General features: G+C 36.3%; 1 protein-coding gene across 1 annotated transcript in view; it reads left to right on the plus strand.

The window, feature by feature from the left end:
• Window positions 1-22545, plus strand: part of WDR76 (WD repeat domain 76) — a 53318-nt gene that overhangs the window by 13331 nt on the left and 17442 nt on the right. Inside the window, exons 6-9 of the mRNA XM_048218105.2 lie at window positions 10199-10325; window positions 11544-11645; window positions 11743-11786; window positions 12677-12830. Of these exons, the coding sequence (XP_048074062.1) occupies window positions 10199-10325; window positions 11544-11645; window positions 11743-11786; window positions 12677-12830 (427 nt within the window). The remainder of the gene's footprint in view (window positions 1-10198; window positions 10326-11543; window positions 11646-11742; window positions 11787-12676; window positions 12831-22545) is intronic.

Consider the following 22545-nt stretch of genomic DNA (forward strand, 5'->3'; position numbering starts at 1 on the left):
TAATGTAAATGATATTATATTTTTAATTTCAACAAATTTCACTTGTTTATTGCTGGCATATAGGAAAGCAATTGACTTTTATATTAACCTTGTATCCTACAGCCTTGGTTTAATCACTTATTAGTTCCAAGAGTTCTTTTGTTCATTCTTGAGAATTTTCTACATAGGCTGTCATGTCATCTATGAGCAAATGCAGCTTTTTTTTTAACCTAATAGATTACTGGCTTATTATAAAAGAATATAACTTAGAACAGAGGAAGAGATGCATAGGGCAAGGCATGGGGAAATGTTACAGAGCTTCTACGCCTGATCTCAAGAGTGTGCCACTCTCCCAGCATAGCCATGTGTTCACTGACCTGGAAATTCTTTTATTTTTTATTTTTATTTAAAAAAATATTTATTAATTTTTTTTTGAGAGAGTGTACATGTGAGCAGGGGGAGGGGCAGAAGGAGAGGGAGAGAGAATCTTTTTTTTTTTTTAATGTTTTTTTATTATGTTAGTCACCATACAGTACATCCCCAGTTTCCGATGTAAAGTTTGACGATTCATTAGTTGCGTATAACACCCAGTGCACCATGCAGTACGTGCTGTCCTTACTACCCATCACCAGTCTATCCCATTCCCCCCCCCCTCCCCTCTGAGGCCCCCAGTTTGTTTCTCATAGTCCATGGTCAGGGAGAGAAAATCTTAAGTAAGCTCCATGCTCAGTGCAGAGACTGACTTGGGGCTTAGTCTCATGATCCTAAGATTATGACCTGAGCCAAAATCAAGAGCTGAATGCTTAACTGACTGAGCCACCCAGGCGTTCCCAACCTGAAAACTCTTGAACAAATATAGTTTTGTTTTTTTCTTCCAAATCTGTGTACCATTTATTTTCTTTTCTTGTCTTATTGCATTAGCTAGAACTTTTAGCTTAATGTTGAAAAGGAATGGTGAGCGAGGACATCCTTGCCTGTACTTGATCTTGGTGGGAAAGCTTGGTGTTTCTCACCATTTAAGTATGACATTAGCTCTAGGTTTTCTGTAGATACTCTCTATTAAGTTGAGAAAGTTCCCCTCTAATTTACTGAGATTTTTTGTTTTTGTTTTTTATGAATGGTTGTTGGATTTAGTCAAAAGCATATTCTGCATTTGTTGATAGGATCATGTGATTTTGCTTTTTTGGCCTATTCATGTGATGGATCACATTGAATGATTTTTGACAGATTACATTAAGTGATTTTTTAGTGTTGAACTAGTCTTGCATACCTGGAATATATCCCACTTGGTTGTAGCTTGTAATACTTTTCGTACATTGTTGGGTTCAGTGTACTATATTTTGTTAAGGGTTTTGCATCTGCTCATGAGAGATTATTGGTCTGTAGTTTTCTGTTTTGTAATGTCTTTGGTTTTGGTATTAGGGTAATGCTGGCCTCATAGAATGAGGTAGGTAGGATTCTCCCTGCTTCTTTCCTCTAAAAGAGATTGTAGAGATTTGGTATAATTTCTTTCTTATATGTTTGGTAAAATTCACCAGTGAACCTTTGTCAGCCTGGTGCTTTCTATTTTGGAAGGTTATTAATTATTGATATAATTTCTTTAATAGGTGTAAGCCTATTCAAAGTATCTATTTCTAATTCAGATTGTGAGTTTAGCAGTTGAGTCTTTTCAAGAATTGTCCATTTCATCTAGGTTATCAAATATGTGGGCATAGAGTTGTTCATATCATTCCTTTGTTGTCTTTTTAATGTCCACAGGATCTATAGTGAGACCCCTCTTTCCATTCTGATATTGATAATTTTTTTTCTTAGCCTTGCCTGAGGCTTATTGATTTTATTGGTCTTTTGAAATTTAATTTAATTTTTTTTATTTTAAAAAATATTTTCTTAATTCGAGAGAGACAGTGAGAGCGAGAGAGATCGCAGAGGGAGAAGGAGAGGGAGAAGCAGACATGCTGCTGTGCAGAGAGCCCCATGTAGGGCTTGATCTCAAGACCCTGAGATCATGACCTGAACTGAAATCAAGAGGTGGACGTTTCAGCACCCAGGCGCCCCAAATTGTATTGGTTTTTTGAAAGAATTGGGCTTTTGATTTTGTTGATTCCCCCCCTCTGGTGATTTCCTGTTTTTAATTTTATTGATCTGCTCAACATTTATTATTTCTTTTTTCCTCCTTACTTTGGATTAATTTGTTCTTTTCTTTCTAGTTTCCTAAGTTGGAAACTTAGATGATTGATTTTTGACCTTCTTTCCTAATATATGCATTCACTGTTATAAATTTCCCTGTAAGCACTGCTATCCCTGCATCCCACAAATTTTATTAGGTTGTGTTTTCATTTTCATTTAGTTAAAAATATTTTTATATCCTCTTGAGATTTCTTCTTTGACCCATGTGTTATTTAACAGGTTGTTTTCTTCCTTTTTTTTCTTTAAAAATTTAATTATTTACCTGAGAGAGAGAGACCAAGTGAGAGAGAGAGAGAGAGAGCACGAGCAGGGAAGAGGGGCAGAGGGAGAGGGAGAAGCAGACTCCCTGCTGAGCAGGGAACCCGATGTGTGGCTTGATCCCAGGACCCTGGGATCGTGACCTGAGCCAAAGGCAGACACTTAACTGACTGAGTCACCCAGGCGTCCTTGTATGTGTTATTTCATTGAATTGGATTGTTCCAATGGATGACCAGGGACTGAGCCGACATTTTTCAGGTGTCAGTGAGAAGACAAGTTAATTACCTAGAAAATGTTTTAATAACTTGTTTGAAGGGTTGGAGTAGTGGAGAGGACATGAGCCTGAACAACTAGGAAGGATTCTATTTCCCTTAGGGACGGTCCTTAGAATCATCCTATCTCATTCAGGACACCTTGGGATCAGTATAATGAGGCACCTTACTGAAAAGTGGTGTGATCCCCGAGGTTGCAGAGAAGAAACCGGGAACTTGGGATTGTCTTGGCCAGGGAAACTTAAGGAAGGATGAAAAGATAAGAATAAAAATGCAAATGTATACAAAATGCTGTCATATAATCAGTACCATATGATTAGCTTTCTTTTTTTAAGATTTTTTTTATTTGACAGGGAGAGAAAGAGAGAGCACAAGCACAGGGAGTGGCAGGCAGAGGGAGAGGAAGAAGCAGGCTCCCTGTCTCGCAGGGGAACCTGATAATGGTCTCAATCCTAGGGTTCTGGGGTCATTACCTGTGTTGAAGGCAGACACTTAACTGACTGAGCCCCCCCCCCCCCAGGCGCCGCAACCCAAGTGTTACTTGTTGTTTAATCTGTATGTATTTTGGGTTTATCCAGCTATCTTTCTCTTATTGACTTCTAGTTCTAGTTTTAGTTTTTTTTTTTTAAAGATTTTATTTATTCATTTGAGACAGAGAGAGAGAGCATGAGCAGGGGGAGAGGCAGAGGGAGAGGAAACAGACTCCCCGCTGAGCCAGGAGCCCAATGGGGGGCTCAATCCCAGGACCCTGGGATCATGACCTGAGCCGAAGGCAGACGCTTAACCGTCTGAGCCACCCCGGACCCCTGACTTCTAGTTTAATTCAGTTGTTTTCTGAGAGCAAACATCGTATGATTTTCTTCTTTTTAAAATTTCTATTATTTTAAATTTGTTAAGGTGTGTTTTATGGTCTAGCATGTGGTCTACCTTGGTGAAGATTCCATCTGAGCTTGAGAGGAAATGTGTATTCTCTTTTTGAGAAAAAAATTTTTTTGAAGATTTTATTTATTCATGAGAGACAGAGAAAGACCGAGAGAGAGAGAGAGAGAGAGAGAGAGAGAGAGAGACAGGCAGAGGGAGAAGCAGGCTCCCTGCTGAGCAGGGAGCCAGATGCGGGACTAGATCCGAGGACTCTGGGATAATGACCTGAGCTGAAGGCAGACACTTAACCGGCTGAGCCACCCACATGCCCTTTTTTTTCCTTAAGAAAAAAAAAATTTTTTTTAAGATTTGTATTCTGTTTTTGAATGAGCTGTCTATAGATGTTGGTTATATCTAGTTTTTGGATGGTATGTTAAGTTCAACTGTGCTGTGCCCTTGCTGATTTGCTTCCTGCTGGATCTCTCCATTTCTGACAAGGGAGTGTTCAAGTCTCCAACTAAGATTGTAGAGCTACCGATTTCTTTTTGCAATTCTATTAGTTTTTGCCTTACATAGTTTGATTCTCTGTTGTTAGGTGCATTATGTTATGTTGTCTTGGAGAATTGACCCCTTTATCATTATGTAATGCCCTTCTTTATCCCTGATAAAACTTTCGTTGCTTTGTAGTCTGCTCTGTCTGAAATTAATATTTGTGTTTCTTTACATTTGTGTTAGCATGGTATATTTTTCTCCATTCATTTACTTTTAATCTTTATGTGTCTTTATATTTAAAGTAGATTTCTTATAGACAACATATGTTTGGGTGTTGTATTTGATCCACTCTAACAATCTCTTTTAATGGGTGCATTTAGACCATTGATGTTCAAAGTGAGTATTGATATATTTGGATTAATATCTGCCATATCTGTTAATATGGGTATTGATATATTTGTGTTTATATCTACCTTGTTTGCCAATGTTTTATACTTATCGCTCTTGTATTTTGTTCCTATTTTTGTCTCCACTGTTTGGTTTTAATTGAGCATTTTATATGATGTCATTTTCTCTCCTTTCTTAGGGTATTAGTTATATTTTTTTTCCCTTTTTTTAGTGATTGCCCTAGAGTTTACAATATATATCTACAACTAACCCAAGTCCACTTTCACTTAACAGTGTACAATTTCAGGGTGTGAGTGGAGTATAGTATGAGTACCTTATAATAACAAAATAACCCTAATTCTTCTTTCTTATCCCTTGTATCATTGTTGTCATTCATTTCACATGTATAAATATACTTAAGTATGTATATATATATACATACACACACATATACACACACACATATATACACATATATATACACACACACATATATACACACATAGGTATATGTAGGTACACATAAGATATATACATAAGTGTACATAACCAAATACATTGTTGCTATTGTTATTTTGAGCTAGCTGTTACTAAGAATGAGAAAAATAATTTTTTTTTTTTACCGTATTCCTTCTTTGATGCTCTTTCTTTTTGTGAATCTGAGTTTCTGATCTGTTTCTTCTCTCTAAAGAACTTCTTTCATCATTTCTTGTAAGGCACATCTGGCAACAAATTCTCTTAATTTTTTTTTTTTTTTTAAATAAGCTTTACACCCAGTGTGGGCCTTGACCTCAGAACTCCAAGATCAAGAGTTGCATATTCTAACCTAGCCAGGTGCCCTCTCAACACTTTAAATATTTTACTCTGCTCTGCTGATTGCATAGTTTATGAGAAGATGGTTGTAGTTTTTATCTCTGTTGGCCTGTAGGTAAGGTGCTTTTTTCCTCACGGCTTCTTTCAGGATTTTTTCTTTCTCTTTGATTTTCTGTAGTTTGGAAATGAATTGCCTAGGTGTAGTTTTTTTTTGGCATTTATCTTGCTTGCTGTACGCTGAGCTGCTTGGATCTGTGATTTGGTGTCTGACATTAATTTGGGGAATTCTTGGTTACTGTTGTTTAAAATATATCTTCTGTTTTTCTTTTTTCCTTATCCTTCTGGTAGTCCCATAATGTGTATGTTATACCTTTTGTAGTTATCCCACAACTCTTGGATATTCTCTTCTTTTTTTTTTTTCTCTTAAGATGTTATGTATTTATTCGACAGAACAAGAGAGCACAAGCAGGGAGAGTGGGAGAGGGAGAAGCAGGCACCCTGCTGAGCAGGGAGCCTGATGTGGGGCTCAAACCCAGGGCTCTAGGATCATGACCTGAGCTGAAGGCAGACGCTTAACTGACTGAGCCACCCAGACACCCCTCTATTTTTTGTTTTGTTTTTCAGTCTTTTTTCTCCTTGCTTTTCAGTTTTGGAGGTTCCTATTGAGATATCCTTAAGCTTAGGGATTCTTTCCTCAGCCATGTCTTATCCACTAATAAGCTCATCAAAGGCATTCTTCATTTCTTAGTGTTTTTGATCTCTAGCATTTCTTTTTGGTTCTTTCTTAGGATTTCCATCTCTCTTACATTGCCTGTCTTTCTTGGATGGTGTTTATTTTATCCATTAGAGCCATTAGCATATTAATCATAGTTTTATTTTTTTTTAATAATAATTTTTTATTATGTTAGTCACTATGCAGTACATCCCTAGTTTTTGATGTACTGTTCCATGATTCATTACTTGCGTATAACACCCAGTGCACCATGCAATACGTGCCCTTAATACCCATCACTGGCCTATCCCAATCCCCCACACCTCTCCCCTCTGAATCCCTCAGTTTGTTTTCCGGAGTCCCTAGTCTCTCATGGTTTATTCCCCCTTCTGTTTACCCCCCCCTTCCTTCTTCCCTTTCTTCTCCTATCGATCTTCCTATTTCTTATGTTCCATAAATGAGTGAAACCATATGATAATTGTATTTCTAAGCTTGACTTATTTCACTTAGCAAAATCTCCTTCAGTCCCGTCCATGTAGCTGCAAATGTTGTGAAATCATTCTTTTTGATGTCTGAGTAATATTCCATTGTATATACGGACCACATCTTCTTCTTCTTTTTTTTTTTTTTTTTTTTTTTAGTTTTTTTTATTATATTATGTTAGTCACCATACAGTACATCCCTGGTTTTTGATGTAAAGTTCGATGATTCATTAGTTGCGTATAACACCTAGTGCACCATGCAATACGTGCCCTCCTTACTACCCATCACCAGCCTATCCCATTCCCCCACCCCCCTCCCCTCTGAAGCCTGCAGTTTGTTTCTCAGAGTCCATAGTCTCTCATGCTTCATTCCCCCTTCTGATTACCCCCGCTTTCTCTATCCCTTTCTTCTCCTACCGATCTATGGACCACATCTTCTTAATCCAGTCATCTGTTGAAGGGCATCTCGGCTCCTTCCACAATTTAGCTATTGTGGACAATGCTGCTATGAACATTGGGGTGCATATGGCCCTTCTCTTCACTACGTCTGTATCTTTGGGGTAAATACCCAGTAGTGCAATTGCTGGATCATAGGGTAGCTCAATTTTTAACTTTTTAAGGGACCTCCACACTGTTTTCCAAAGTGGCTGTACCAACTTGCATTCCCACCAACAGTGTAAGAGGAATCCCCTTTCTCCACATCCTCTCCAGCATTTGTTGTTTCCTGCCTTGTCAGTTTTTGCCATTCTGACTGGCATAAGGTGGTATCTCAATGTGGTTTTGATATGAATTTCCCTGATGGCTAATGATTTTGAACATTTTTTCATGTGTCTATTAGCCATTTGTATGTCTTCATCGGAAAAGTGTCTGTTCATATCTTCTGTCCATTTTTTGATTTGATTATTTGTTTCCCATGTATTGAGTTTGAGAAGTTCTTTGTAGATCTTGGATACTAGTCTTTTATCTGTAGTGTCATTTGCAAGTATCTTCTTCCATTCCGTGGGCTGCCTCTTAGTTTTTTTTTTTTTTTTTTTTTTGACTATTCCCTTGGCTGTGCAGAAGATTTTTATCTTGATAAGTCCCACAAGTTCATTTTTTCTTTTGTTTCTCTTGCCTTTTGGAGATGTGTCATGAAAAAAGTTGCTGTGGCTGATGTCAAAGAGGTTGCAGCCTGTGTTCTCCTCTATGATTTTGATGGATTCCTGTCTCACATTGAGGTCTTTCATCCACTTAATCATAGTTGTTTTAAATTCTTGTTCTGATTGGGGCACCTGGTTGGCTTAGTCAGTTAAGGGTCTCTCTTTGGCTCCCATCATGATCTCAGGGTCCTGGAATTGAGCCCCGTGTTGGGCTCCGCACTCAGCAGGGAGTCTGCTTGTGTCTCTCCCTCTCCGCCTCCCCCTGCTTGTGCTCTCTCTCTCAAATAAATAAAATCTTTTTTAAAAAAAGTTTAAATTTCTGTTCTGATAATCGCAACATTCCTGCCATGTCTGGTTCTGAAGCTTGCTCTGTCTTTTTAAATTGTTTTGTGCCGATAGCTGGACATGATGTACCAGGAAAAAGGAACTGTTGTAAATAGACCTTTAGTAATGTGTCAAAGGGGAGAGAAAGCTGTTCTATAGTCCTGTGATTAGGTCTCAGTCTTTTAGGGAGCCTTTGTCTCTGGACTGTGAACTTCGAGTATTTTAGTTTCTTTCCTCCCCTGTTAGGTGGGAGAGGAAGGTAAAAGTGGGTTGGAGTTGGGTATTTCCTTTTTTTCAGGTTAAGCTCTGATAATACCCTTGCAGGTTAGACTCTGGTTAACTGGTTCTCCTGAGGGCATGTCTTGTTAAGAAGAACAAAGTGCTCTGGTGTATTCCAAAATGGTTCTTTTTCCTCTCCCACTGTGGGAAGCGTGAGGGGATTTTTCTCTGATTGTTTACTGAGTACCTAGTTTAGCTCCTCAATGTAAATCTCACAAAATACTGGGGGTATTTAATAAACGCTTGAGGGTTTATTTTTTTCTTAAAGAGTTTTTAAGAGCAGTTTAAGTTATACAACAAAATTGAGAGGAGGGTACAGAGATTTCCTGTATATTCCTCTGCCCCCACACATGCATAACCTTCCCCATTATCAACATCACTCAGCAGAGTGGTACTCTTATTACCGAGGGTGAATCTACACTGATACGTCATAATCACCCAAAGTCCATAGTTTGCCTTAGAGTTCACTCTTGGTGTTGTACGTTGTATGGGTTTGTACGAATGAATAATGACATATATCCATCATTATAATATATATTTTTACCACCCTAAAAATTCTATGTGTTTTCTCTGTTCATCACCTTACCACCCTCAACCGTGGCAATTAGCAATTATCTTTTTATTGTCTCCATAATTTTGCCTTTAATAGAGGGTCATGTATTTGGGATCATACAGTATGTAGCCTTTTCAGATTTACTTCTTTCTCTTAATTATAGGCATTTACATTTCCTCCATGTCTTTTTATGGCTTGATAGGGCCTTTCTTTTTAGTGCTGAATAATATTCCATTTGGATGTACTGTAGTTTATTTATCTGTTCAGTTAGTGGAAGACATCTTGGCTGCTTCCCAGTTCTGACAGTTATGAACAAAGCTATCATAAACACCCATGTGCAGGTTTTTGTGTGGACACTTGGGAGTTTTTAACTTGTCCATGATGAGCCTCCAGCAACTGGTCAGTTACAGTTCAGCTTTTCCTACCGTGGCATTGGTCCCATTGTGGTTTTTGTTCTTCACTTTCTGTTCCAGTAAGCCATGACTCCTTATATTTGTCTGTCTCTGCGGTATTGAGGCCAGCAGTTTGAACTGTGTCCTTACCTCTCTTAAGGATCCTAGAAGAGTTATTAATTTTTTAATCTGTTCACCTTTTTACTTGAAAAGACAGAGTGGTGAATTTCAAGTTCCTTATTTGTGGAACTGGAAATTGGAAGTTCTGAACTACTTTTTAAAAAAATGAAATAATATTGGCGCCAGGGTGGCTCAGTCATTAAGCGTCTGCCTTTGGCTCAGGGTGTGATCTCAGCATTCTGGGATCGAGCCCCACATCAGGCTCCTCCGCTGGGAGCCTGCTTCTTCTTCTCCCACTCCCCCTGCTTGTGTTCCCTCTCTCGCTGGCTGTCTTTCTCTCTCTGTCAAATAAATAAATAAAATCTTAAAAAAAAAATAGTGCATAAAAAAGTAGGGTATGTTTATGATTTTAAAAAGTAAAGTATATGGAAGGAAAAGCAATAAAACATTTAAATCTCTTTTCCATTTTAGACCTTAGTTCTCCAGGCCTCCCTAGAAGAAACCACTGTTAATAGTTTCATGTATATTCTTCCATAGGTAATTTTAGCATGTACAAATGTATGTGTGTACATAACCTTTTTCTAAAAAAACGAATGGAACCATATTCAACATGTACTGGACCTTGTTTTTGCTTCTTATATCTTAGAGTTCATGTCAGTCATATCAGCATGCAAAGATCTATTTCATTCTTCTTATGGTTGCATATTATTCTATTAGAGATGTATGCCATAATTCTAACACCTCTCACCTCCCCATGATGAACATTTATGATTTTATTTAAAAGCATGGAAACATCATAAATGTTCCATTAAAATCCGTGTAGTCATGTACATACATCTTTGTAGTGTGTGAGTATATCTGTGAGATACATTCCTAGATGTTATCTCCTTAATATTAATAAATACATATAACTGTTTTATAACTTGAGTTTTTTCCCCACTCCTTTAGAAAAAAGCCCAAAAAGAGAGAAAATGGGACTGGATGTAGAAGATCAATGAGATTACTAAAAGTAGAGCCTTCAGGAGTGTCATTACCAGCAACCCCAACCCAGCCGACATTAATAGCAGATGAAAATGTAAGAAAGTGCAAAAGCAATATATTACTCAATAAAACACTGAAAAATTTGAAATGTTTGAAGCTATATTAAAAGGTCATTAAATTATGTTTAACTTGTACTTCATTAATTTAATACTTGACTGTTTCTTGTTTAATGAGTAAGATTTCAAAATCATAAAGACTAGTTTGGATTCTGTATTTCTGCAGGCCTACCTGCTATAGAATTATGGGTAAATTACTTAATCTCTCTGAGCCCCAGTTTCCCCATATTTAAAGTGACAACAGTACAGAAATTTCAAAGAGGTGCTGTGGGAGTTAAGTGAAATAGTATCTATAAAGTTCTTTATACTGTGTTAAGGGCTTAGTAAGTAAGCAATAAATGGTAGTATTAATGTTATTAATAATGTATAATATGTGATAATGGTGATAGCCCCTTGCTGTAGTATAACTTTGTACTAGCAGTGAATATGAAGAGTTTTATTTACCAAGTTTATTGTCTAAATAAGATTATAATGATATTTTTTATTCAAGTGCACCCACTGTTTTTAATACTTTATATCTAAGTGCTTAATTATAAATCAGAAGATAGCACTAATTAGACTGGTGCTTTGGGAGCTAATTGCAAATTAAGGTGCTCGGGAAGAGTAGCTTTCCAGTTTTTCTGAAGCCTCCACCCATGGTAAATGTATTTACATTGAACTCATTAATGCCACACAACTGGTGCAACACTTACGAAATGATTCTTAACTCTTACTGCACGTGATGTACTTTTTGCATTTTCTATTCTTTCATTCATTAAAATATTGCTGGTTGTCATACATTGAAATGATTGCATGATCCATGGGTTACAACCTATGATATAAAAAAACACTAGCATAAAGTAATAACTTTACTCTGAGTAATGAAATTGAACTGATCTGAATCCATTCCCGGCAACACCTGTTCTTGGCATTGTAACTTTGGACAAGGTAACCTCTCTAAGTTTCATTACTATCTCTTTAAAATGTGGTATCTCATTCACTGGATTATTATGAAGATTAAATGGGGTAATACATATTATTAGTTTACAGATACACCTGGCAGTCATTCATTGAACAACTGTTTTTGAATGCTCATGATGTGTCACCTATGTTGATAGAGAAAGTAAAGTAGTGAAAAACTTACATTCTAGGGCAGAGCAACAATCAACCTGTTTTATTTCTCATTTTATTTTTTATTTTCTTATTTTTTATAACAGCCTTTGTTACCTCCTGGGCCTTTAGAAATGACTCCTGAAAATCGAGATGATGACAGTGAACTATTTAAAAGATTTCTACAGAGTTGGGCAGAAGTGAGCAAGGTATCACATGGGAGGGCTTACAGCTTTTAGAATTATCTGTTAAGGAAATTTCAGTACGTATATTAATTTAGTACTTTGGTCTTTTTCATTGTTTCAGACAAGTAGTAAGAACACTGAGAAGGAGTTGCCTAACATTAAAAGGTAAGTTAAAATCCCTTGCCTTTGTTTTATATTTTCTACAGTCTTTAAATTATAAAGACTGTATACCATTATAGGAAGTTTTGAAAATGAGGTGAAATGATCACTCATAACATTTCCACCCTAGCAACTGTCGTTTTTGTATGTTTCTTTTCAGGTATTGCCATATGCGATACTGCTATAAGTTTCATAAGTGCAGGGATTTTGTCTCAATAACCAAAATGGTGCTTGGTGCATAATATATATTCATTCATTATTAAATAAATGAATGAATCCTTGTACATATTTAGTTTATTATGTTCTAATGTATATACAAATTTGCATTATGCTTTTCATTAATATTATAGTTACAAAATATTAATGTCATGTTATTAGAGTCTTTAAATTTATTGAGTAATTGCATAATATTTAGTGGGTGGCATTTACTTAACCTTTTCTGACTCTGTTGGTATTTGTAATTATTTTCTATTTAGTTTCTTGTGGTTAGTTGCAGATTAAGTTATATGTGTGCATATGTTTAAGTGTATATGTGTTGATAGTGGGTTAATTCTTTAGGATAGATTCTAGAAGTGAGGTTAATGAGTTAAATATTATGGACATTTTTGTGGCTTTTAGTATACATTGCTGAATTGTGTTCTAAAATCTTTTTTTTTTCTTCTGAAAATCTTGTATGAATTTACTCTGCCACTAGCACCGTTAATGAATGTATATGTTTAACTGCAGCCTGCTACCTTTTATAAGTGAAAAATAGTATCCCATTGTTTAATTTGATTTCCTTGGTTATTAGGAGGTTGACTATTTACCAACTGTGTCTCTTTTCTTTTTTGAGTCATCTTTTAGTTATTTTGACTACTGATTGGGTTTATTTCTAAAATTTAACTTTTTTTCCTCAGCTATAAAGCCAATTTAAGTGGCATGGTCATTAATGAAGATACTGTTCATAAAGTTACCAAAGGCGCAATATTTTCTGTGGCTCTCCACCCCTCAGAAATTAGAACTTTGGTGGCAGCTGGGGCCAAATCTGGGCAAGTTGGACTTTGGGATTTGGTAAGTTGTTATTAATTTTTTGAAGGTAATGAAGTTTGACTGAAACAGTTTATAGGAGAATAGTCTAGAGCTGTGTGTTTGTAGATGTTACTGGAGATTTATAGTTTTGTGCTTTTTGATTCCAAATTTTAGAAATCGAGAAATTTTAGTTGGCTTTCTAGAACTTTAACATTTTTAATTTGAATATTATTAGTCATCTGAGCATAAATTAATTGCCAGGAACCTGTTACACTTTTAAATGTATATATGAAAAGATCACACAAAATTCTTAGTTTTCTAATTATGTTTATTTTTTTGTATTTATTTATTTTTAAGATTTTTATTTATTTTTCCAAGAGAGAGAGAGCGAGAGCATGGGCAGGGGGGAGGGGCAAAAGGAGAAGCAGACTCCCCACTGTGCTTGGAGCTGGATGCAGGACTCGATCCCAGGACCCTGGGATCATGACCTGAGCCAAAGGCAGACGCCTAACTGACTGAGCCACCTAGGTGCCCTCTAATTATGTTTAAAATAAAATTTCCAAACTGAGAAAATATCTTCCTAGGGATCTGCTTAGGATGATCCTGTTCATTTTTTTATAAGTTACAGATACTGAATTCCATTCATTGTACATATAATTCTGCATGGATTGCTTTTGGTGGTTATAAAATTGAGAAGAACCAAGTTAATGTCCTCTGAATTTATTTTCTTATTGGCAAAGTAGAACAAAGACCTGAAAAATACCATAAGGACAGTTAATGGAGATGAAGACACTGTGGTAACTTGAAGCTGATTGGGGTAAATAAACAGATTTTGCGAGAAGAAGAGAGAAATAAATATCAAATTCCCTCTTGTTTTTGGAGCATAGTTTCTTCCTTATTTATTTGTTATTTATTTATTTATTCATGAGAGACAGAGAGAGAGAGGCAGAGGCAGAGGCAGAACAATGTGGGACTCTATCCCAGGACCATGGGATCATGACCTGAGCCGAAGGCAGACGCTTACTGACTGAGCCACCTAGGCACCCGTCTTCCTTATTTCGATAAAGCGTGAGTGAGGGTGGGAGGTGAAAGTATTTGGTAAATAAAACAAGTAGAGAAGTGGGAAGAGAACTAAAAATAGTATAAGGTAGTATAAGCTAAGAGGTGAGTTTCATGGATCAGAGTTTGACAAGTCTTCTTGCAGCTAAGTTAAAAAGAATGGGAGTAAAGAAAAGGTCATTGGTTTTGAAAATGGGGTACCATTAGTTGAGAGAATAGCTTCAACAATGAGGTAAGGAAGGAAAACAGACTTTGAGCGAATAAAAAAGAATGGGGTAGTGGAAGAAATGAAAGCAATGGATAAAGATCATTGGTTGAAGAACTTAGAAAAGGAAAAATACAAAATTAGCATAGTCAGGTGAAAATCTTTTCAGGATAGATTGATTTGTACAGAGTTGAAGACATGTATAAAAGTCCCTTTGTCATGTCTTTCCTGGTGACTCCAAAATCTGTATTACTAGGTCTCTATAGTCTAGTATCTTTGTCAACCTTCTAATTGCCCAGACACTTGGCTATCATGTTAACAGCTTCAGCAAGTCTAAAACCCAATACTTCTGCTGTCCTTTGCTCATCCCCCAACTCCCCTAGTTTTAAAAAAATTTAACTTGATCAAAACATAACTTATATATTATAAAATTCATGTTTTAAATGTACAACCTAATGATTTTTAATAGGTTTACTGAGTTGTAAAGCTGTCTTCATACTCCAGTTTTAGAACATTTCATCATTCCTAAAAGGTTCCTCTTGGCTGCTTAGATTTAATCTCCCAATTAATTAACTCTCATTCCTAGGCAGATCTCCATAAATTTGCCTTTTCTGGACATGTCATATAAGTAGAATCAGTATGTGGTCTTTTATGTTAACTTCTTTCTCTTAATGTTTCAAGGTTCATTTATGTTTTAGTATATATCTGTATTTTCTTCTTTTTAAGTTGTTGAACAGTATTCCATTGTTTGACTATACCACATTTTGTTGATCCATTTTATTACTTGATAGATATTTGGATTGTTTCCACTTTTTTGCCATTCTGAATAATGCTTCTGTAAACGTTTGTGTACATATTTTTATTTGGATATGTGTTATTTCTCTTGGGTAGATACCTAGGGGTAGAATTGCTGGGTCTTATGGTAATTTGTTAACATTTTGAGGAACTGTCAAACTGCTTTCCAAAGTGATTGCCTCATTTAATATTCCCACCAGCAACATATGAGGGTTCTAATTTTTTCACATGCTCACCAGTGTTTATTATTTTCTGTCTATAGCCTTTCTGGTGGGTGTGAAGTGGTATCTCATTGTGGTTTTGATTTGTATTTCCCTAATGACTAATGATATTCAGCGTTTTTTTCATGACATTTGGATATCTTTGGTGAAATGGCTATTCAAATCTTTCGTCATTTTTTCCTTAGGTTGTTTGTCTTCTTATTGAATTATAAGAGTTTGTAAATTCTAGATACAAGTTCATTAGATGTGTTTTGCAAATACTTCTAGTCTTTGACTTTTCTTCAATTTCTTAATGCTGTCTTTTTTCCCCTTAATGCTGTCTTTTGAAGTGCAAAAGTTTTGAATTTTGATGATGTCCAATTTATCAAAAATTTTTAATGGATTATGCTCTTGGTGTTCTATCTTAAAAATCTTTGTCTAGCCCCAGCTTTAAAGAGCTTTTCCTGTTTTTTTGTCCTAAAAATTTTATAGTTTTTCCTTTCACATTTAGTTTGCTGATTCATCCTGAGTAATTTTTAAATATGGTGTGAGGTAAGGGCCCAACTTTATTTTTTTGTATATGAATATCAAGTTGTCATTTGTTGAGAAGACTATCCTTTTCCCCATTGAATTGCCTTGACACTCCCTAAGTTTTTCCTCTTAACTTCATGTCACATTCCTAGTGTCACCTAGAATCAAAAGTTGAGTTATCCTTTATTAAGTCACCCATTTACCCATTCATTCCTTCATTCATTCCACATTTATTGAGTATTTTGTGCAAAGTATTATTCTAATGATTTCCCAGCCACTAGACATTTGTGAGCAAAGACTGTCTCTGCTCTCTTAGAGCTTAGAATTTATTGGCCAAAGCAGCATTAATGAAATGTCCAAATACATAATTACATATTTGATAAGTGGAGTGAATTATTTACTGTGTTTAACGGCCTGAAGGAAAAGTAGTATAAATGAAAACACATGACAGGGGGCTGGCCTAATTTGGAGGATCAGGGCAAGCCTCCCTGAGGAACTGAGAACTGAGAGGAGATTTGAAAGCTAAGTAGGTGTAGACCAAGTAAAGAAAAGGTAAAGGGTATTTCAGGCAAGGGGAAGAGCATGTTAAGGACCTTAGGCAGGGGAAAGCCTACCTGATACATTTAAGGACCTGAAAGAATGTGTGGCTGGAATATAGACAGCAAAGGAAGGAACAAGAGGGATTATGTTGGGCCAGGACCCCATCTCCTCTTTTAGAATTACCATACTGGTTTTAATTGGTACTTGTATATCCAGTTTTCCTATTCCAATCCACTGTGCACAGATGGTCATTTCTAGGCTCAAAGCAAACTGGTCCTGGATTCAGTTAGGTTTAAAGTAGTAAGAAGTACTCTTTTTTTTTTTTAAGATTTTATTTTTTAGTAATCTTCATACCCAATGTGAACCAGGTGCCCCTAGAAGCTCTGTTAACCTGGTATATTCAGATTAAAATGGGCAACTGGAATTTCCTATAGAATGAGCAAAAGCAGTCAAATCAGTAAGTAAAAAAAACAAACAAAAAACTCTTACAGCAATAAGGAAGAAGTATAACTTAATGCAGTGTACTTCTTTAGCTCAGTGGTGGTGGGAGGCACAGCATGGTTTAGCTTCTACCTTGCCCTACAACCAAAATCCATATTGGTGAATTGACCAAACCCTGAGGATTTTCACCTATATTCTCAAGACTAGAGAGAAGTACATTGAGTTGATATTTACATTTTTCCTCTTTCGAGTTAGGAATAGGGAAATGGCTGCTGAGTGGAAAGGGGGAAAAACAGGGGAAGTGGGGAAAGTGAACAGCAGGACTGATTCTCTACAAAGGAAATTTTCTTGGTCTATGGGAGTAGCATAAGCCACCTCCTTCCCCACAAACCTGCCAAGTAGGTGGTATAAATCTGATATAAAATAACAGAATCTCACAGTCTAGGAATTCCAACAAATACTGCATACTGTTTTAGCTGAAACCACCTATCTACCTCCCTCCTCCTGCTCCCTCCTCTCATCTTTCCTCTTGGCTATAGAAAAGCCTGTCCTTTTCTGAGGAAAAAATGAGCCGATGTCAGATACTGGGGGAAAGAATCAACATGTTATATGAGAGCATCTAACATGGATAGAGCAATTCAAGCATGATGGAAATGAAAAGAAATGACTTGGCAACTAGACAAACACTATTGTGAAAACAGCAGACGAACTTAGCATGCAAAGACAGGCCTATAAGAGAAACATAACCCAAGGAAAGAAAGGAAATTCTTTTCAGTTGCTCCAGACGGTAGAAAGATACTCTTCAGTATAGTAGCTACTGGTTCTAAGAGACCATTTACATTTATGGGGCACGTGGGGCTCAGTCGGTTGGGCATCTGCCTTCGGCTCAGGTCATGATCTCGGGGTCCTGGGATGGAACCCTGCATCAGGCTCCCTGAGCAGTGGGGAGTCTGCTTCTCTCTTTCCCTCTTCCCCTCCCTGACCTGTTCATGTGCTCTCCCTCTCTCTCTCAAATAAATAAATAAAATCTTTTTTAAAAAAAGACTGTTTACATTTAAATTAAAAAAGAAAATTTAGTTCTTCAGTTACACTAGGCACTTTTCAAGTGCTTAATAGCCACACATATCTAGTGGATACTACATTGATAGTGCATACATATAACATTTTTCTCATCTCAGAAAGTTCTTTTGGATAGTGCTGCTGTGGAGCAAGTTAATAACATTATTTGGTAAAATAACAAAAATAAGATGATAAAACAAGAGAATGAGATGGAAAAGGAGATTACAGAACTAAGGAAACAAATTGAAGATCAGTGAAACTAATAAATTAGACAAAAGCAAGGAACAGAAGAGACACTGCTGAAAATTAAATTATAGACATTAACAGCTTGAAGTAATCTCAGACACAGACAAGCCAATAGGTAAGGGAAGACAGTCAAAGATGACCCAACAGTGGAACAGAAAATATATTCAAAGAGAATTCTTCTGAAAAGACAGAATGGAATTGGCAGATTGAATGTATATACCATGTTCTAGGAAAACTTGGAACTTAAAGGATAAAGAATTCTTTAGGCAGAAAAAATAAATTATCTTCGAGGGGAAGAGTCAGGCTTTTCTGTTTTCTTTAACAATATTCATGTAATGTCTACAAAGTTCTGAGGGAAGTAAGTCTGGCCCAGAACACTTAGCAGCCCAAGATACTGTTCTAATTAAAGGCAGTTGGTAGGTATTTTCACATGTGAAAAAACTCAAGAAATTCAAGATCTGTGAGTTCATCTGGAAAAAAAAAACTACTTGAGAGGAAATCTCAGCCAATTAAGAGTAAATCAGAATTAAGAATTGAGGAATGGAGAAGCTTGACAAAAGAGTTGGTAATGGGCATTGAATCCTTTCAAATGAAGAACTAATATTAAATAGCTATACATACTATGTTTATGGAACTGGATGTGAATGTTACCAACTTGGACAAAATAAAAATAATAAAATATAGAGATGGAGAAAGGGGAGATTGGTGAAGGAATGAAAATAATGCTCTCAATCAATAGAAAATGTCTAGGGGCGCCTGGGTGGCACAGCGGTTAAGCGTCTGCCTTCGGCTCAGGGCTTGATCCCGGCGTTATGAGATCGAGCCCCACATCAGGCTCCTCTGCTGTGAGCCTGCTTCTTCCTCTCCCACTCCCCCTGCTTGTGTTCCCTCTCTTGCTGGCTGTCTCTATCTCTGTCAAATAAATAAATAAAAAATCTTAAAAAAAGAAAAAAGAAAATGTCTAAAATTGAGACGTAAACAAAAAAAATCATAATGACTACACCTGCTTTTGTTTTATACTTTTTCCTTTTTAGGGGATATCGCTTGATATAGTTACAAATACAGTTGACCCTTAACATGGTTTGAACTGTGCGTCCACTTATACATGGATTTTTTTTTTTCGGTAAATATATTGGAAAGTTTTTTGGAAATTTGTGACAATTTGAAAAAACTTGTAGATGAACCATGTAGCTTAGAGATACTGAAAAAATTAAGAAAAAGTTAGGTGTGCCATGAATGCATAAGATACATGTACATACTAGTCTGTTTTTTCATTTACTACCATAAAATGTATACAAATCTATTTTATAAAAAGTTAACATTTTTCACATCTTCAACAAACACAGATCCTGTGTGGCGCCATTCACAGTCAAGAGAAATGTAAATAAATATAAAGGTGCAGTATTAAATCATAACTGCATAAAATTATTGTACTATTGTACTTGCTATTCTGTTGCTATTGTGAGCTTAATTATAGCAAGTATCTCCTTGAAACACCAATCATCTCCGTGTGAACAGTCTATCTCCAATAAATTGTGTCTCGCAAAAAAAAGTATCTCTCGAGGTTCTTGCATATTTTTCGTTGTGTTTAGTGCAATACTATACATCTTGAATAACACCATAGGACTCTTATGAAGTGCCACTAGTGATGCTGGAAGATGCTCCCAAGAAACAGAAAATTCAGGACAGTACAGGAAAGAGTTGAATTGCTTGGTAAATACTGTAAATTGAAGTCTGTAGCAGCAGTTGCCTGGCATTTCAAGATAAATGAATCTAGCATAAGGACTATTGTAAAAAAAAAAAAAGAAGAAAGAAAGAAAGAAAAGGAAAAAAAAATTTGTGAAGTCGTTAGCTGCAGCTACTCCAGCAGGTGTGAAAGCCTTGTACTTTTTGCAAAATAGCTTTTTATCTCATATTGAAGATGCTGCTTTTATGTGGGATAGGATTGCTCTAAGAAAGACATACCTGTAGACTAATATGATTTGAGAAAAATTGAAGTCATCATATGACAAAACAAATGGAAGGTGAAAGATCTAAAGCTGGAGAATTGAATGCCAGCAAAGGATGGTTTGATAATTTTAGAAAGAAGTTAGGCTTAAAAAAATGTCAGGATAACGAGAGTAGCCGCTTCTGCTGACCCAAGACTGCAGGCAATTTCCCAGACACCATTTAAGAAAATTACTGAGAAAGGATATCTGCCTGAACAGGTTTCTAATTCAGAGGAAAGTACATTCTGGAAAAAAAAAAATGCCACAAAGGACATTTATTAGTAAGGAAGAGAAGTGAGCACCAGGGTTGAAGACAAGAAGGAATAGGCTACCTCTACTCTTCTGTGCAAATACAGTTGCGTTCGTGATCAGGACTGCCCTCATCTATAAAGCTGCTAATCCCTGACCTCGAAGGGAAAAGGTAAACACCAGCTGCCAGTTTTTTGGCTGTACAACAGAAAGTCCTGGAAACAGGAGCACTTTCTGGATTGAATTCATTGATGCTTTTTCCCTGAGGTCAGGAAGTACTTTATCAGTAAAGGATTGCCTTTTAAAGTTCTTTTGATATTGGACAATGCCCCTGACTACCCCGAATCCCATGAGTTCAACACCGAAGGCATGAAAGTATTTCCCCCAAACATGGTGTCTCTAATTCAGCCTCCGGATCAGGGGGTCATTAAGGACCTCTAAGGCTCATAACACACAGTACTCTATAGAAAAGATTGTCAACACTATGGAAGAGAACCCCAGCAGAGAAAACATGAAAGTCTGTAAAAATAACACCATTGAAGATGCCATTGTTGTTATAGAAAAAGCCATGAAAACAGTCAAGCCTGAAAGAATAAATTCCTGCTGCAGAAAACTGTGTCCAAATGTTGTACATGACTTCACAGGATTTATGACAGAGACAAGGAAATCATGAAAGAGATTGTGGTTATAGCAAAAATGGTGGGGGTGAAGGGTTTCAGGATATGGATCTTGGAGGAATTCAAGAGCCAGGAGATTCCCCACCAGAAGAATTAAGAGAAGAATGCTTGATGGAGATGAGTGCTTCTGAACCAGTGCCAGATGATGAAACAGCATTAGAAAACAAATTGACCTTAGACAATCTGGCAAGAAACATTCTGATCATTCAAGACTGCTTTTGACTTCTTTTATGACGTGGACCCGTCTGTGGTATGGGCACTGTAACTAAAGGAAATGGTGGAAGAAGAATTGGTACTATATGTATAGAAGCATTTTTAGAGAAATGAAAAAAGAAAAAGAGATTATGATGTACTCCATAAAGTTACACTCAGTGTGCTTGCCTCTCCTGCCTCCCCTCCTACCTTCTCCACCTCTTCTGCTGTTACCCCTGAGACAGCAAGACCCAACTCTTCTTCATCCTCCGCCTACTCAGTGTAAAGACGGCAAGGATGAAGACCTTTATGATGATCCATTCCACTTAGTAAATAGTCATCCTGCTGTACAGTTAATAAGTTTATTTGTTGTGTCTGTCTTCGTGTGAAAATCTAGTAACTGTACAGCAAGAAGTATATAAGACATTTTTGTGTCGTTCTCATCCTCATCGCCTAAGTAGTCATTGTGTAGAACATCATGTGCAAGATTTGTATGGGAGTGGATAGCCTGTCTTGACATAGGCATAAGGTGAGTAGTATTTAATATCAAATTAATAGTGTTAGCTTTCTTACTGTTTTATAATTTGCTTTCAAAGAATTATATTACCATTTGTATACCTTTCTCTCTTGTAATTGAAGAAATTGTGTATCAGCCTATCATCACAGGTAAGTGGTTTTTAAAAAAAAAAAGAACAGTGTTTCCGGTACTGCATTGTGAATATGACTGTAATACTGTACACCATAAAAATTTTATAGGGATTCATTCAATAGTGTATAGGCTAGGCTACTGTGAAGCTATTGTATTGATTATGCTAGGCTATCATAAAGCAGTCCTATTGCCACTTTATTATCAATTCATGAGTTGTTATACCTATCAGTGAATATGAATTTTTCACATTATGTTTTCATTTTTGATGTTTAGTGTTAGTAATATGTATAATATCTGCAGTGTTTTGTGTCATATAAGAGAATATTAACAGGTACTGACAGATGGTTTATCTTGTAAACAGATGACATAAACTTACGGTATTGAAAAACAGTGCAGTACTGTGAATGTATTTTCTTTTCCTTATGATCTTATTATGATTTCTTTTCTCTAGCTTACTCTATTGTAAAAGTACAGTATATAATATGTATAACATACCAAACATATGTTAATCGACTGTTTATGTTATTGTTAAGGATGTCGGTCAACAGTAGGGTATTAGTAGTTAAGTTTTTGAGTAGTCACATGATCCACCTGCATGGTGAGTTGGTGCCCCTAATCCCTGTTGTTGTACAAGGGTCAGTTGTACTTGAACTTCAAAAATTACTTCAGCCTGATTTTATTATTTTGAAGTGTAGTTAAATTTAATACTATTAAAAATGGCATATATAGCATGGTCTTATTTTTTTCTAAATTTTCTGTCATTCTATCTGTGTAAGTACATATAAAGATATCTATAATAAGAGCTTAGTATTTTAATGATAATTTTAGTTAATTTTGGATTTGGAGTGACTTTTAATAATTGTCTTCTACATTTCTGTATTGTTTAAGTTTTTAATAACAGTGGAGAGTTTTGTTTTTCTAAAAAA

The sequence above is a fragment of the Ursus arctos genome, unplaced genomic scaffold (assembly GCF_023065955.2).
Source record: "Ursus arctos isolate Adak ecotype North America unplaced genomic scaffold, UrsArc2.0 scaffold_36, whole genome shotgun sequence".
Taxonomy (NCBI): domain Eukaryota; kingdom Metazoa; phylum Chordata; class Mammalia; order Carnivora; family Ursidae; genus Ursus; species Ursus arctos.